Here is a 12,854-nt window from a genome sequence, read left to right on the forward strand (position 1 = left end):
ATCTCAGATTGGGGGTTCGAAATCACCCTTCTCACCCAAAGATAGACCGCGACCCCGCCGTCCAACGGTACGAGTGCCATGCTCCATCCCACACCCTGGGAGGTAAGGGATGGTGGAGAGGGAGGGAGAAACCTGGAAAATCATTCCCAAAGAGAGAGTACGTGAAGATGATTTCTCCAGTGCTCTGGGTGGTTCCTGCAGCCCTGAGCTACGTGATTTCATGAGGGTAGATGAGGAGGTGAGGTGGAGATTGCCTCTCATTTAAAACTCCAAATGCGGCGAAATACGTCTGCTTTCCACAGATCTGCAATTGCTCGCCACATGCTCCCTGGGAACTCGGTGTAAACGCCCTAGCGTCTCTGGTGTCTCTGACTTCGTCGCTCAGTTCCTGAGCTGTCCATCTGTAGCACAGTTTCACCGTGAAGTTCCCTGTGGTGTGAAGTAGCGGAACACGGAAGCCACCGTGGAAAGTGGAGAGGAGCAGAGAGGTGAGGGAAAGCAGAGTGGTGATGGGGAACTAGAGAGGCCCAGGCCACCCCCTTAAGAAACGGAACTCCAGATGTGTTATTCCCAGCTTTTATTAATAAATCACAGAATTGCATCTTTCAAAGCAGCAAAGATTTTACTATGGTGATTCAGGAAAACAAAAATTTCAGTAGGATTTAAGTTTTTCTTTGATGAGTTTTTTGATGCTGGTGAAAACGATAACCCATCGATTAAAATCTTTTGATTTTTGACTCGATAGGAGAAGCACTAAAAACCAGATGTGGGAAGCAAGGGAGAAAGCAGGAGTCTTCCCAGTAACTGGGAGGGTTACCCCTCCTCCAAAAAAAGGCCTCTAAACTGGGTTCGTCCATTTCAAAGTCTGAAACTAGCATAAAATCACCCGCCTATTTCCCAGTGGTCAACCGTCGACTCTACAGAGCTCCTCGAAAAACACAGTTTTAGATCAAATTAACGTAGCCCTCAACTCCGGATACCATCCGAGTTTGACTTTAGGACGAGTCTCAACCTACCAGTCGGGGATGGGGTTACCCGCAAACCCTGTGGATTCATGCCAATTTCCTCTTTGGGACTGAATCTTTCGAAGGCTGGTCCCGGTGTCGGTTGTCCCTCATCACGAATTTACATCAGGCTACGCACATTCTCTTGCTAAATTCTATTAAAAAAATATACAGCACCTCCTTCTATATCCCATTTTTAGGAGACATCAGAACTAGCTAAGACCCCAAGTAAAACTCAGCTTTTCCCTGAAAAGCTGTAAAATGGACCACAGCTGAGCCACGGCCCTCTGAACTGCATTTGTTTCCGTGGTGGTAAGATTTTGTTGCTTTGCTGCTTGAACTCAGCGAAATTTTGGTGACCCGAAGGAGGGAAGGCAGAGTGCCAATCCAAGAAACAGTGTTGGGAAATCCCGGTTGGACCTCACGCCGTCGGGACCGGTTATCCGAGATAACTACTTGAGAACACCTCGCTGCCCGGGTGGGCCACTTAGGTCTGAACCCTGCCCGCTTCGGGATTCTGCTAAGCTTCCCGCCGCTCTGCCGATCACCCTGGAGGACGCTGTTTCCCCCGGTCTCCAGGCCCAACGCGGCGAGAAGCAGTTCTGAGGCCTCCTGATCCTGCCGCGATGTCAGAGGCAGTGCGTCCCGGCCGGCTGGGCTCTGCCGCCTCACAAGACAACTTTGAGCCTTTTCCGTCAAATTTTTCATTACTCGCCCTCCTCCCTCCGAAGTGCAATCCCTGGGTTTCTCCCTTCTTGGGTCTGCCATTTTTCACTCGGCAAGAGGGGATTTCCCTCCCGCCCTCTCGGCGCCCAGATGGGGCAGGTTTCCAGACGGCGGGAGCCCCTCAGCCGGCCTTCGAAAGGGGCTTCGTTCGGTGGACGCCATGTTGTCTGCCAACATCCGTCGTCTCTGCCCCGACCCTAAAGAAACCGTGGTCCTTCTATTTCAATTCCTCTGGGACAGAGTAGCAAGTTTTTAACACGGCTACTTCAAATCCAGGCCGTTTCACCACAGTGGCCATCGATTAAGAACAGTAACAATAATAACGAAATCAATAGCAACTTTTAATTCTGTTCTATTGTAAGGGCCTAAAATGGGCTGTATTCTCAGTTGGACTAAGAAATATATTGGAATGGACTAAAGGTATTTTAAAGTGTTATCTTAAGTATACTCATATAGGCGATTTCTTTGTCTATAGATCATTTAACGTTACTCACGGACAAATCTGAATCAAGAATCTACAATACGATCCCCCCACTCCAGCGATCCGAAATCACACCCTGGCTCTGGAGGGAGCTTAATTATTAAGCCACATCTTCCTACGAAGCTCCAGTATTTCTGATTGGTAAAAAAAAAAAAAAAAAAAGCATTTCTTGTTGAAATAACACTGAAGTGGAGCAGAAGCCCTCTTCTTTCTGTTCGACTTAAGTTCATCAACTCTTCGGGACGAAACGGTCCTCACATTTAATCGCGGGGGGAAGAGCGGTCTTCAGGATAATTCGACGGGCAGCCCCGGGGTTACGGTCGTGTATCGCGGATCCAGTCGAGGGGTGAAGTCTGGAAAGTGCTTCGATGCTTCGGTGCCGAATACGTCTAAGACTTTTCTATTTATCAGAGCGAACCTGGGCAAGGGGGAAAAGGATGTGAGTCAGTCCGTCAGTCAAACTTATTTATTGAGCGTTTGCAGACCACTGTACTGAGTGCTCGGGAAAGTACAAAAGAACAATATAACTGACACTCCCTGACCACAACGAGCTCACAGTCTAGAAGTCTTGACTGACCGCGCGTCAGTTATACCCTCTGAGAGCCTCACACTGGCAGCCATAGGAGACGTGGAGGGCGGAGAAGGCAAGGGCCATTTTTCGAAGTTTAATTGAAAACAGAAATGAAATAAGAGTTCCAGGACAGTCCCCTACCCACCAGTGGTCAACTCTTCTTGTTCATTCATTCAATCAATCATAGTTACTGAGTGCTTACTGTGTGCAAAACACTGTACTAAGCGCTTGGGAGAGGACAATGTAGTAATAAACAGACACGATCCCTACCCACCGTGAGCTTACTGTCTAGAAACGAGTTTACGGTCTGAGTTATTAATTCGACTCTGCTCCTGAACCCTAAGTGGCATTGGGGAGCTCCCCGAAAAGGCGGAGAGACTGTAAGAGAAACAAACCCTTATTCATCAGACTGAACCTCTACCCAAACAGACCCAAGTAGTCTGATGAGTCCAGAGACCCAGTTTACAACTCCAAAAGCTGTTCACAATCACAGACTAAAGCACGAGATTCCACTACCGAGAAGCGAGTTTTCATCTCAGCTCTCTGGATGAAAGAAAACAGACCCATGGGTTGAAAAAAAAAATAGATATAGAACGTGGAGGTCAGAAGGTGGAATTTCAATTTCCAAACAGAAAGAACAGTGGCATATTCTGTTTTCATCTGTGCTATCTACTCTAAGAGACCTACGGAAAGTTAACAGGAAGCACATCCTTAGCTAAAGAACGGAACATTACTTGGGTACTCATGTACCATAACATGGAGGCTGATGTGCTCTTTGGTGATCAGAGTTCAAAAGGCACAATTCCAAGATAAAAAGATTTAGACCCAAAGTGACCTGCACTGTTATCGGGGTGGAATTGTAACTCCCCGGACAAACGAAAAGACCGGGGGTCAGAAGGGACCACAGGTTGTGTATGAGCACTGTCGTACTGATGGTAAGAATGATAACGTGATGATGGGAAGCCGGTTCTCTCCGGTCTGGAAGTGCTGGGAAGACAGGAAAGCATTCCCTTGCTCTTTCCAAAGTCTTTTCATGTTTATAGAACCTTGACAGTGTTGGTCTCCACAATTTAAGAGAGTGAAGCTGTCACTCTGAGGTGCTCAACTATCTCCTATCTACCCCAAGGCTTAACACAGTACGTGACCCATAATAAGAAGTTGATAAAAACTGTGAAAATAATAACTCAGCGACCAAAGAACTCCGGCGCGAGAAGTAGCTTGGCCTAGTGGACAGAGCCCGGGTCTGGCAGTCAGAAGGACCGGGATCCCGGTTCCGGCACTTGTCTGCTGTGCGATTTGGGGCAGGTCACTTCTCTGTGCCTGTTACCTCATCTGTAAAATGGGGATGAAAACTGTGAACCCCAACCTGATTAGCTTGTATCTGGCCCAGCACTTACTACAGTGCCTGGCAAATAGTAAATGCTTAACAAATTTCATTAAAAAAAACTAAACTCCCTGAAACAGAATAACTAAGGCACCACTTTATCATCTTGTAGTTCCTCACTCTACTTAGGAGAGAGATGATAAAGGGAAGTCGGCACAGTGACCTGCGTATCGAGAAGCCGTGTGGTCTAGTGGATGGAGCACGGGCCTGAGAGCCAGGGGGACCCGAGTTCTAATCCCAGCCCTGCCACTTGTCTGCTCTTGGGCAGTAACTTAATGTCTCTGTGCCTCAGTTACCTCGTCTGTAAAATGGGGATTAAGACTTTGAGCCCCGTGTGGCACAGGAGCTGTATCCAAACCAATTAGCTTGTATCTACTCCAGTTCTTGGTACGGTGAATGGAACCCAGTAAGCGTGTAAGAAATACCATTTAAAAAAACCAACACCCCCCCCCCCCAAAAAAAAAGAAAAAAAAGGGAAGAAGCAGAAGCATGATTCACCAGAAGTGTGATGACATGGCAGAGAATCGATCGGATGGTTTCTACACACTTCTCGGCGGCCCGAGTGATCGTTTATATTCTTCCGTTGACTAAAGGGAGGACGTCCCCTCATCTTGCGGAGTTAGAAGCAACAACCGGTTCATCGAGCACCCTTATCGGGGATGACGCTCTCCGCTGCACAGGGATAGCCTGCTCTCCTCTAGACCCTAAGCTCCTTGTGGGCAGGGAACGTGTCTACCTACTCTGTTGTACTGTCCTCTCCCAAACACTCAGGACAGTGCTCTGCACTCTGTAAGCCCTCAGTGAATATTATCGATTGACTGTCCCAAAAAATCACCACGGCCGGTACCATGAAAAGAAGTCAAACCTAGACTGTAAACTCCTTGTGGGCAGGGAATGTGTCTTTTATACTGTTCTATTTTACTCTCCCTAGCTCTTAGTACAGTGCTCTGCACAAAGTGAGCGCTCAATAAATACCACCGATCGATTAATTGATTTCCTGTCCAAATCTCTCAATCGGAGAAAGGAGGAGCTTTTCAGAGCCGTGTTACGGAGCGGGTTCGTTTTCACTGAACTGATTTTAGTCCAACACGCTCAACGGCACATCAGGAGAGTCGCAGGCTAGTTTTCCTCCGCCCGCCTGGTCCTCTGGAAAACTCATCTAACGAAGCAGGTATGAGTTTCATCGAGAATCTCAGGCAGTTTTCCCGCCCCTCCCGGCCGCGGGGGATGGATAACTGAGTTCCTCAAGTGCGAGACCAGAGGAGACGGGTAGGCTCAGAGGCGGCCTTGCAGTCGGCACAGCAGTCGGAATGTGAGGAAAGCCTGCCAACCTGCAGCGGGAAAACCAGAAGTCCCAGCCACTTACCGGCCCTTGGTGAGCCTTAACAGGAACTTCCAGTAAGACGGCCGCAAGGTCTGAACTTCCATGACCGCCTGAAATCAGAATGCTTCATTTTAACTATTTCCCGGGAAAAGCCACGTTGCTACAAAGCTTATAATGCTAAGGCGTATTTTAACCAGTGAGCAAAAGACAAGAGCATTTATCTTAATGCTAGCGAACACGCCCACTACTGTTCCATCCGACGTGTCGAAGACTCCTTGACAATCGATACGCTTCTAACTACCGCGGTTGACTTACAAAGTTTAATTCAATTCCTGAACACATGGGTCAACGCGTCCAAGATCTCTCGAGGTGCTGGCTCTTTGCTGTCTTTTCCTTGACTCTCCCTCCCTTCTGCATCATCTGTGTCCTTGGATCTGAATCCTCAGCTCCACAGCACTGATGTCCACATCAGGAAATTATTTACTGATATTAATGTCTCTCTTCCCCTCTAGCCTGTATGTATGCTTTGGGCAGGGAATGTGTCTCTCAACTCTGTACTCTCCCAAGAACTTAGTACAGTGCTTTGCACACAGTAAGCACTCAAGAAATTCCGTCGACTGACTGATCTTGGCAGGGAACGTGTCCGTTACGCAGTGCTCAGTTGACTGCTGTGCACACAGTAAGCGCTTAATAAGCAGCAGGGTGCAGTGGACAGAGCACGGGCCTGGGAGTCCGAAGATCATGGGTTCTAATCCCGGCTCTGACCCTTGTCTGCTGTGTGGCCTTGGGCAAGTCGCTTAACTTCTCTGGGCCTCAGTTCCCTCATCTGCAAAACGGGGATTGAGACTGTGAGCCCGGTGTAAGCAGAGAACGACTCTCTTTATTGATGAATTGTACTTCCGAAGTGTTCAGTACAGTGCTCTGCACACAGTAAGCGCCCAATAAATACGACTGAATGAACGAATGAGAGGAATTATGTCCAACAAATACCACAATTATTATTAATAAATTCCACTGACTGACTGATGGATTCATCTGACAGCTTCACTGTGAGAAGTAGCTAACAGACCACTTCGGAAAAGTCTTGGTTATAAACCACGCTCACAAAGTCCTCAAGGAGGAACAACTGTAACAGAAGTAGCAGCCACACTTAGGGAGAAGGAGACGAAAGATACGGTTTCCATGAAACGTGATTTGGGGTGGGGGGTAGGGGAGGAGCCACAGTAACTGCCTTACCAGGTAGGATTTCATCTTCTGCCGAAAAGTTCACGGTTAAGGGCACGTTCTGTCATTCGGGTCAACCGGTTCCTTGGAAGCTTACCGCTTTGAGGAACATTTCTATTCTGAGGAATCCCCTATTACCCGTAGGAGCGCTGAAGCAGTCGCTTACTCGCAAATTCCCCAGAGCTTGAAGTTGGGAATTCGCCAATTCACTCGGCATTAAGGTAGCCCACTGGTCTTTGAACCTAATTTGAATATTGAATGGGGAGCCTTCTTGCGGGGGAAAAAAAAACCCCACACAAAATCCCCCAACAAAACCCACTTTCTAGAACTGCCTGATGGCTTCACCATCCTTGGCAAAGTGAAGTGATCCCGCTGCCCGTTTCAATACGTACCGCCTGAAAGCAAATCGCCGTGGAGATGGAATAGATGATGGTGTCCGCATGGGGAAAGTAGGGAACCTTTCCCGCTTCGATGCCTTTGAAGTACAGAGTCTACAAAGCAAGCAGAGCCTGGTGATCCACACCCACTCTCCAACCGAAGCTCATTAGGAGATGTTGTTTCGGTCTTTCTATCCAAAATGTCACAGGGCTCAAGCCAAGGGAGAATTAAAGCATACGAATATATTTTACAGAGTGGTCTGGATCCCGCTGCGTGTACGCTTGAGGAAAAAAGGAATTCTGACGTGACACACCACCAGGGGAACGTGTTCGTGCCGGTAGTCTGAACAGCGTGGAATTCCATTATTTTATTTCTGCGCTCCGATCGTGAGGACACAGGGGAGGGTAAGGAAAAGAGCCGACCCATCCGCCACCCTCCACTGGCCTTGGCAAACACTCTCCTCACACGGAATGACAGTTTGGTGTTTCTCCCGAAACTGGATGTCCATTGGAAGAGAATGGGATAAAAATGAGGGGGAATTACTTTTGAAAAGAGCTACCATAGAAATCTGGGGCTTCAGCCCGGCAGTACAACCCAACCCACACACTTAAGCTCTCCTAATGCCACCCTCCTCTCTGAACCTCAGTCTCAACTCTGGCCGCTGTCCCTTCGCCTGGAACCCCTTCCCCCTTCATGCCTGACAACCACCACTCTCCCATCTTTAAAGCTCTAATAAAATCATAATTTCCTCCAAGAGGCCTTCCCTAAGCCCTCACTTCCCATTTGACCCTCCCTTCTGCATCACCCGTGTACTTAGACCTGTTCATTCGTTCAGTAGTATTTATTGAGCGCTTACTATGTGCAGAGCACTGTACTAAGCGCTTGTACTAACCTGTTCCCAGAATGCACTTGGATAGTCAACTGGCCACGCCAGCTCCACGGCACTTACGTACAGATCACTTAGCACGGTGCTCTGCACCCGGTAAGCGCTCAATAAATGCCACTGATTGATAGACTGATATCTATCTCTGTAATTTATTTTAATGCCTGCCTCCCCCTTGAGTCTGTAAGCTCCTTGTGGGCAGGCATCACGTCTCCTTATCGCATTCTCCCCATCGTTTAGTGCAGTGTTCTGCACACAGTAAGAGCTCCGTGAGGTCAATTTCCACGGGGACTCCGGGTCGAAGGCAGCTATCAAAACGTGCTTCACAGCCCTCTGCTCTCTGGCACGGTTCCTTACCTCCACTAGCTTGGAAGCGAGATACATGGAGATGGTCGTACTTTTGTAAAACATCATAGAGACCCCCGCCAAGAACCCTGAAACAAAATAAAATACAAACACCGGTGAGACCGTCGACCCTCGTTTCTCTGCTTCTGCATTTTCAAATGAGACGGGCCTAGCCGCGTCGGTGACGACACCACGATCCACACCGGGGAGAGTATCGTGCTTTCCAGCCACCGTTGGCTGGGGACGCCCGATGAAAGGGGGACCCACCGGAAGCTCCCTCGAGGGTCTGGGTGGAGCGGGGGTGCTCGCACCTGACGCCCTACGCTCAGCGAAGGGCAGCAGTTCCGCACACGACCGAGGAAGGCCGGGTGCCGGAACCCGAGGCCAGAAATAAAAAAATGTCGGTGGCCCTAAATTCTTCGGTGCTCCAGGGAGGCTCCCACAGCTCGCCAGTGTTCCCCAACGCTGACGGTTGGCACGATGGGTTCGGTCTGAGGGGGCTGTGTGGTAGGGTCTCAGTCAAACATCCACGGGTAGAATCCACCAGTGGTCTCCCCGTCTTTGAATGTGCAGTTCAACTACCAATGGTGAAGACATGCTCATATAAAAGGCCGAGCAAAAGCTTTGTTATCCGGCAGTCTTGGGAAATGAGAGGTCCAACTCTAGTCCAGTGAGCTAGAAATCTAAGAGGTGGGGCCCCCTTGGGAAGCCCTGGATGGGGAGGCCTGAAAGGACTATTAACTGATTACCTCCTCTGTGCCTCAGTTTCCTCATCAGTAAAATGGGGACTAAATACCCATTCCCCGCCCCTTTATACCGTGAACACCACGTGGGCCAGGGATTACATCCGACCCGATGGTTATCACGTATCTACCCCGGTGTTTAGGACGGGGTTTGGCACAGAGCTCTGTACTCACAAATAACGATACCAAACTTACGATCATTACTATTATGATTAAGAGAAACTTGCAGCCGAAGCTCAATGATTGAAGTTACTTGCTACAGAGATGCACAGAGGGCTGCTCCAAATACCCAGGGGAGTTGCAAGATTTCAAACTCCTCGAGGACAGGGTTCTTGCCTACTAATTTCTTTAAAAATGGTATTTGTTAAGTACTTACTCTGTGCCTGGCACTGTACTAAACGCTGGGGGTAGATACAAGCTTACAAGTTTGGACATGCTTCAGGTCTGACATGGGGCTCTCACTCTTAATTCCCTTTTTATAGATGAGGAATCTGAGGCACAGAGAAGTTAAGCAACTAGCTCAAGGTCACACAGCGCCCAGTTTTCTTTATTCCATTCAGGACCCACTGGCTGAGATGGATGAGCAGAGAGTTTGATCTACTTGACGTAGCACCATTAGAGATGTTTTCAAAACCGTTTGGGTTGGGAATGCTCGATTTCCTTGGATGAGGCTTATTTTTTAGTCAAAGACAAACTACTGACTGGGTTTCCTATAGGTATAATCTTAGCATTTACATTAAAAGTGATTCTAAATGGGGCAGGAAATATCCTCCAAGGCTGACTTCCTGGTGGGACTTAAATGAAAAGTATGTTTGAATTGATTTGCGCATTGATGAAACTGAGGTCGTTCTTTAGATTTCACACGTGGCATCCGAGTTCTCTGGAAATTCAAGATATTTAAAAATATGCACGTGGTCGGTTCACCAGAGTGGACTTGGGAGATGCTTCCTCTGGAAACCCAACCTGAGCTGCGCTGATTTAAGACCTGTAACCGGTTGGAAATTTCCTTTTCCCCGAACGCCGATCCCTCGCTTTGCCCCTTCGCTTCCGCCTCTGGTGGGTAGAACATGGCATGAATTTCTCAGGATGGCTTTACCAGCTATGATAGCGTGTAGCTCATCATCCAGGTTTCTCACCCATCGCAGGAAGCAACTGGTACCCTGTATTGGGGGGGAAATACAGTGAACTTTAGTTGTTTAATAGGGTTGGGAAAACAAACAAAAACAACGTCACACAATTTGTTCTTGGTGGACCTGGCGGGTATGGATGGATGAGAGAACTCCTGAATAGGGTCGCGGCGGCTTGGGAAGGGGGCGGGAAGGGCGATCGATATTGTACAGTTACTGCTCTCCTACTATAACCCAGCCTGCACATTTAGCTCCTCTAACGCCAACCTAGTCACTGTACCTTGATCTCATCTATCTCGCTGCCAACTTTTCACTCACATCGTGAGCCGCTAGCCTGGAACGCCCTCTCTTTTCATATCCGACAGACGATTACTCACCCCACTCTCAGAGCCTTCCTGAAGGGACATCTCCTCCGAGACACCTTCCCTGAGCCCTCCTTTCCCCTTTTCCCACTCCCTTCTGCATCACCCTGACTTGCTCCCTTTATTCATCCCCCCCACCCATAGCACTTATGTCCACATCTCAAATTTATTTATTTATACTAATGTCTGTCTCCCCCTCTAGACGGGACTCTCACTGTGGGCAGGGAATGTGTCTGTTATATTGTTTTATTATATTCTCCCAAGCACTTAGGACAGTGCTCTGCACACACTAAGTGCTCAACAAATATGATCGACTGACTGACTAGTTTTCAGTGTCTAGAAACCACCACTAGCCCAAATGAAGAGATGAGAATTCAACCTTCAGGCTCTGCCCATGTTGAGTGATTTCTGTTTGAGGTGGCCCGTGTTTCCGCACAAGGGATTAAAGAAATTGTAAGAACGTCAGAGGAAGCTGCGGAACCACTCGTGGGGACGGACAAGCCCCAACGATGCCTGGGGCTGAGCGCTTCCTATGTGCCAAGCACCGTGCCCAGCACTGGGGCAGATAGCACACGATATAAGCCAAGCCCCACGTGACCTATTTATCCCAGTTCTTGGAGAAGTAGGGAATTAGCCGCCAAACCAAACTGCAATCTGGTCCGGAAGAAGGACTTGGGAAGGGGGAAGCAGGGAGAAGATCTTGCTCTCCATCCCTGAAAGCGCTGCTGCTTGCGCTCTCTCCGTGCCAATGGAGAGAACGGGGGGTGGGGAATCACCACCTCCCTCCAGTTGCCATTTGAAGGACAAAACTTTGATGGATTCTTGAAAGCCTATTATCCTGCTGACATATACGCAGGACAGCGTCCAACCGTCGCCTTCGAACAAAGTGCTTTTTTTCTGCCCAGTTAGTCAGATACAGGGGTAAGAAAAGATAGTGAGGGTGTTTGGGTGTTTTTGTTCTGAAAAGTGTCCCTGGGCCTGAACCCTAAGGCATTCTGGTTAGCGCTTCACTTCAAAGTAGAAACTTAGAGAAGCAGCGAGGCCCAGTGGATAGAGCAGGGGCCTGGGATCTGGGTTCTAACCCCGACTCTGCCACTTGTCTGCTGCGTGACCTTGCGCAAATCACTTCACTTCTCTTTGCCTCAGTTACCTCATCTGGAAAATGGGGAGTAAGACTGTGAGCCCCACGTGGGATAATGAACTGATTTCAACCTGATCAGCTTCTATTAGTACAGTACCTGGGGCACATTAATGATGATGATGTTGGTATTTGTTAAGCGCCTACTATGTGCAGAGCACTGTTCTAAGCGCTGGGGTAGATACAGGGTCATCAGGTTGTCCCACGTGAGGCTCACAGTTAATCCCCATTTTACAGATGAGGTCACTGAGGCACAGAGAAGTTAAGTGACTTGCCCACAGTCACACTGCTGACGAGTGGCAGAGCCGGGAGTCGAACCCATGACCTCTGACTCCGAAGCCCGGGAGCTTCGGCAGAGCTTAACGAATTCCATATAAAGAAAAAAAAACAACTCTCTGTAGCATCCTACCCAAATTAGAGCACTAAACAGTGATTTTGGGGGGGGTGAATGCTACTTGAACAGGATAAAGGGAAGGAAGAAGTTTAAAATGTAAGTTCTGTGTGGAAGCTCCGTGTCTTCTACTGTTGCACTTCTCTATGCCTCAGTTTCTTCATCTATAAAATGGGGGGAAAATATCCGTTGTCCCTTCCGCTTAGACTGTGAGTCCCCCGTGGATCAGGGACTTTGTCCTTTTTGAATATCTTGTGTCTCCCAACTGTATTCTCCCGGTGCTCTGCATGTAGTAAGTGCTCAATAAATACGACTGATTGATCTTGGGTCTAGTCCAGGGCACAATGCTTGGCACGTGGTCGATGCTTAATAAATAATCAATATTGTTCTTTCAGCTCCGTGCACTACCCCTCGTGAGTGCTCAATAAATATAATTACTCCTAGCACTATTATTATGACCACTAAATTCTCATAAAAGCTGTGGAAATAAAGTTCTTTCTTCCCTGTTCCCTACCAACTTACCTTGTAAATACTGACGAAAGAACCAAGAAAAGCTCCAAGCTGGAAGTTTTCCTTGTTGTAAAACAGAGAGAGAAGCCGGGATGGTTTTGTAAACAGATGCCTGAATGCAGATGGGATTCGGAGGCAGCACTGGATCAAATAACCCACGCTAAACATTCTGATGAAGCCCTAGAGAAAGTTTGGAAAGCATGCGATACATGTCACAGTTCTGAGGTTGACCATAAACGAATTCCGCCTTTCTAAAACATGAA

The 12,854-nt window shown here is 48.3% G+C and overlaps 1 protein-coding gene across 3 annotated transcripts in view; it reads right to left on the reverse strand.

Annotated features, from left to right (window-relative positions):
* Window positions 1-560: 560 nt before the first annotated feature.
* TMEM135 (transmembrane protein 135) overlaps window positions 561-12,854 on the reverse strand; it is a 188,052-nt gene continuing 175,758 nt past the window's right edge. For all 3 annotated transcript variants that reach the window (XM_029047761.1, XM_029047760.1, XM_029047762.2), the window contains 6 exons: window positions 12,604-12,771; window positions 10,160-10,223; window positions 8,333-8,409; window positions 7,107-7,205; window positions 5,533-5,600; window positions 561-2,629 (listed from right to left, as the gene is read on the reverse strand). In XM_029047761.1, the coding sequence (XP_028903594.1) occupies window positions 2,497-2,629; window positions 5,533-5,600; window positions 7,107-7,205; window positions 8,333-8,409; window positions 10,160-10,223; window positions 12,604-12,771 (609 nt within the window). In that variant the 3' untranslated portion in view covers window positions 561-2,496. The remainder of the gene's footprint in view (window positions 2,630-5,532; window positions 5,601-7,106; window positions 7,206-8,332; window positions 8,410-10,159; window positions 10,224-12,603; window positions 12,772-12,854) is intronic.

This window comes from Ornithorhynchus anatinus, chromosome 20, assembly GCF_004115215.2.
Source record: "Ornithorhynchus anatinus isolate Pmale09 chromosome 20, mOrnAna1.pri.v4, whole genome shotgun sequence".
Taxonomy (NCBI): domain Eukaryota; kingdom Metazoa; phylum Chordata; class Mammalia; order Monotremata; family Ornithorhynchidae; genus Ornithorhynchus; species Ornithorhynchus anatinus.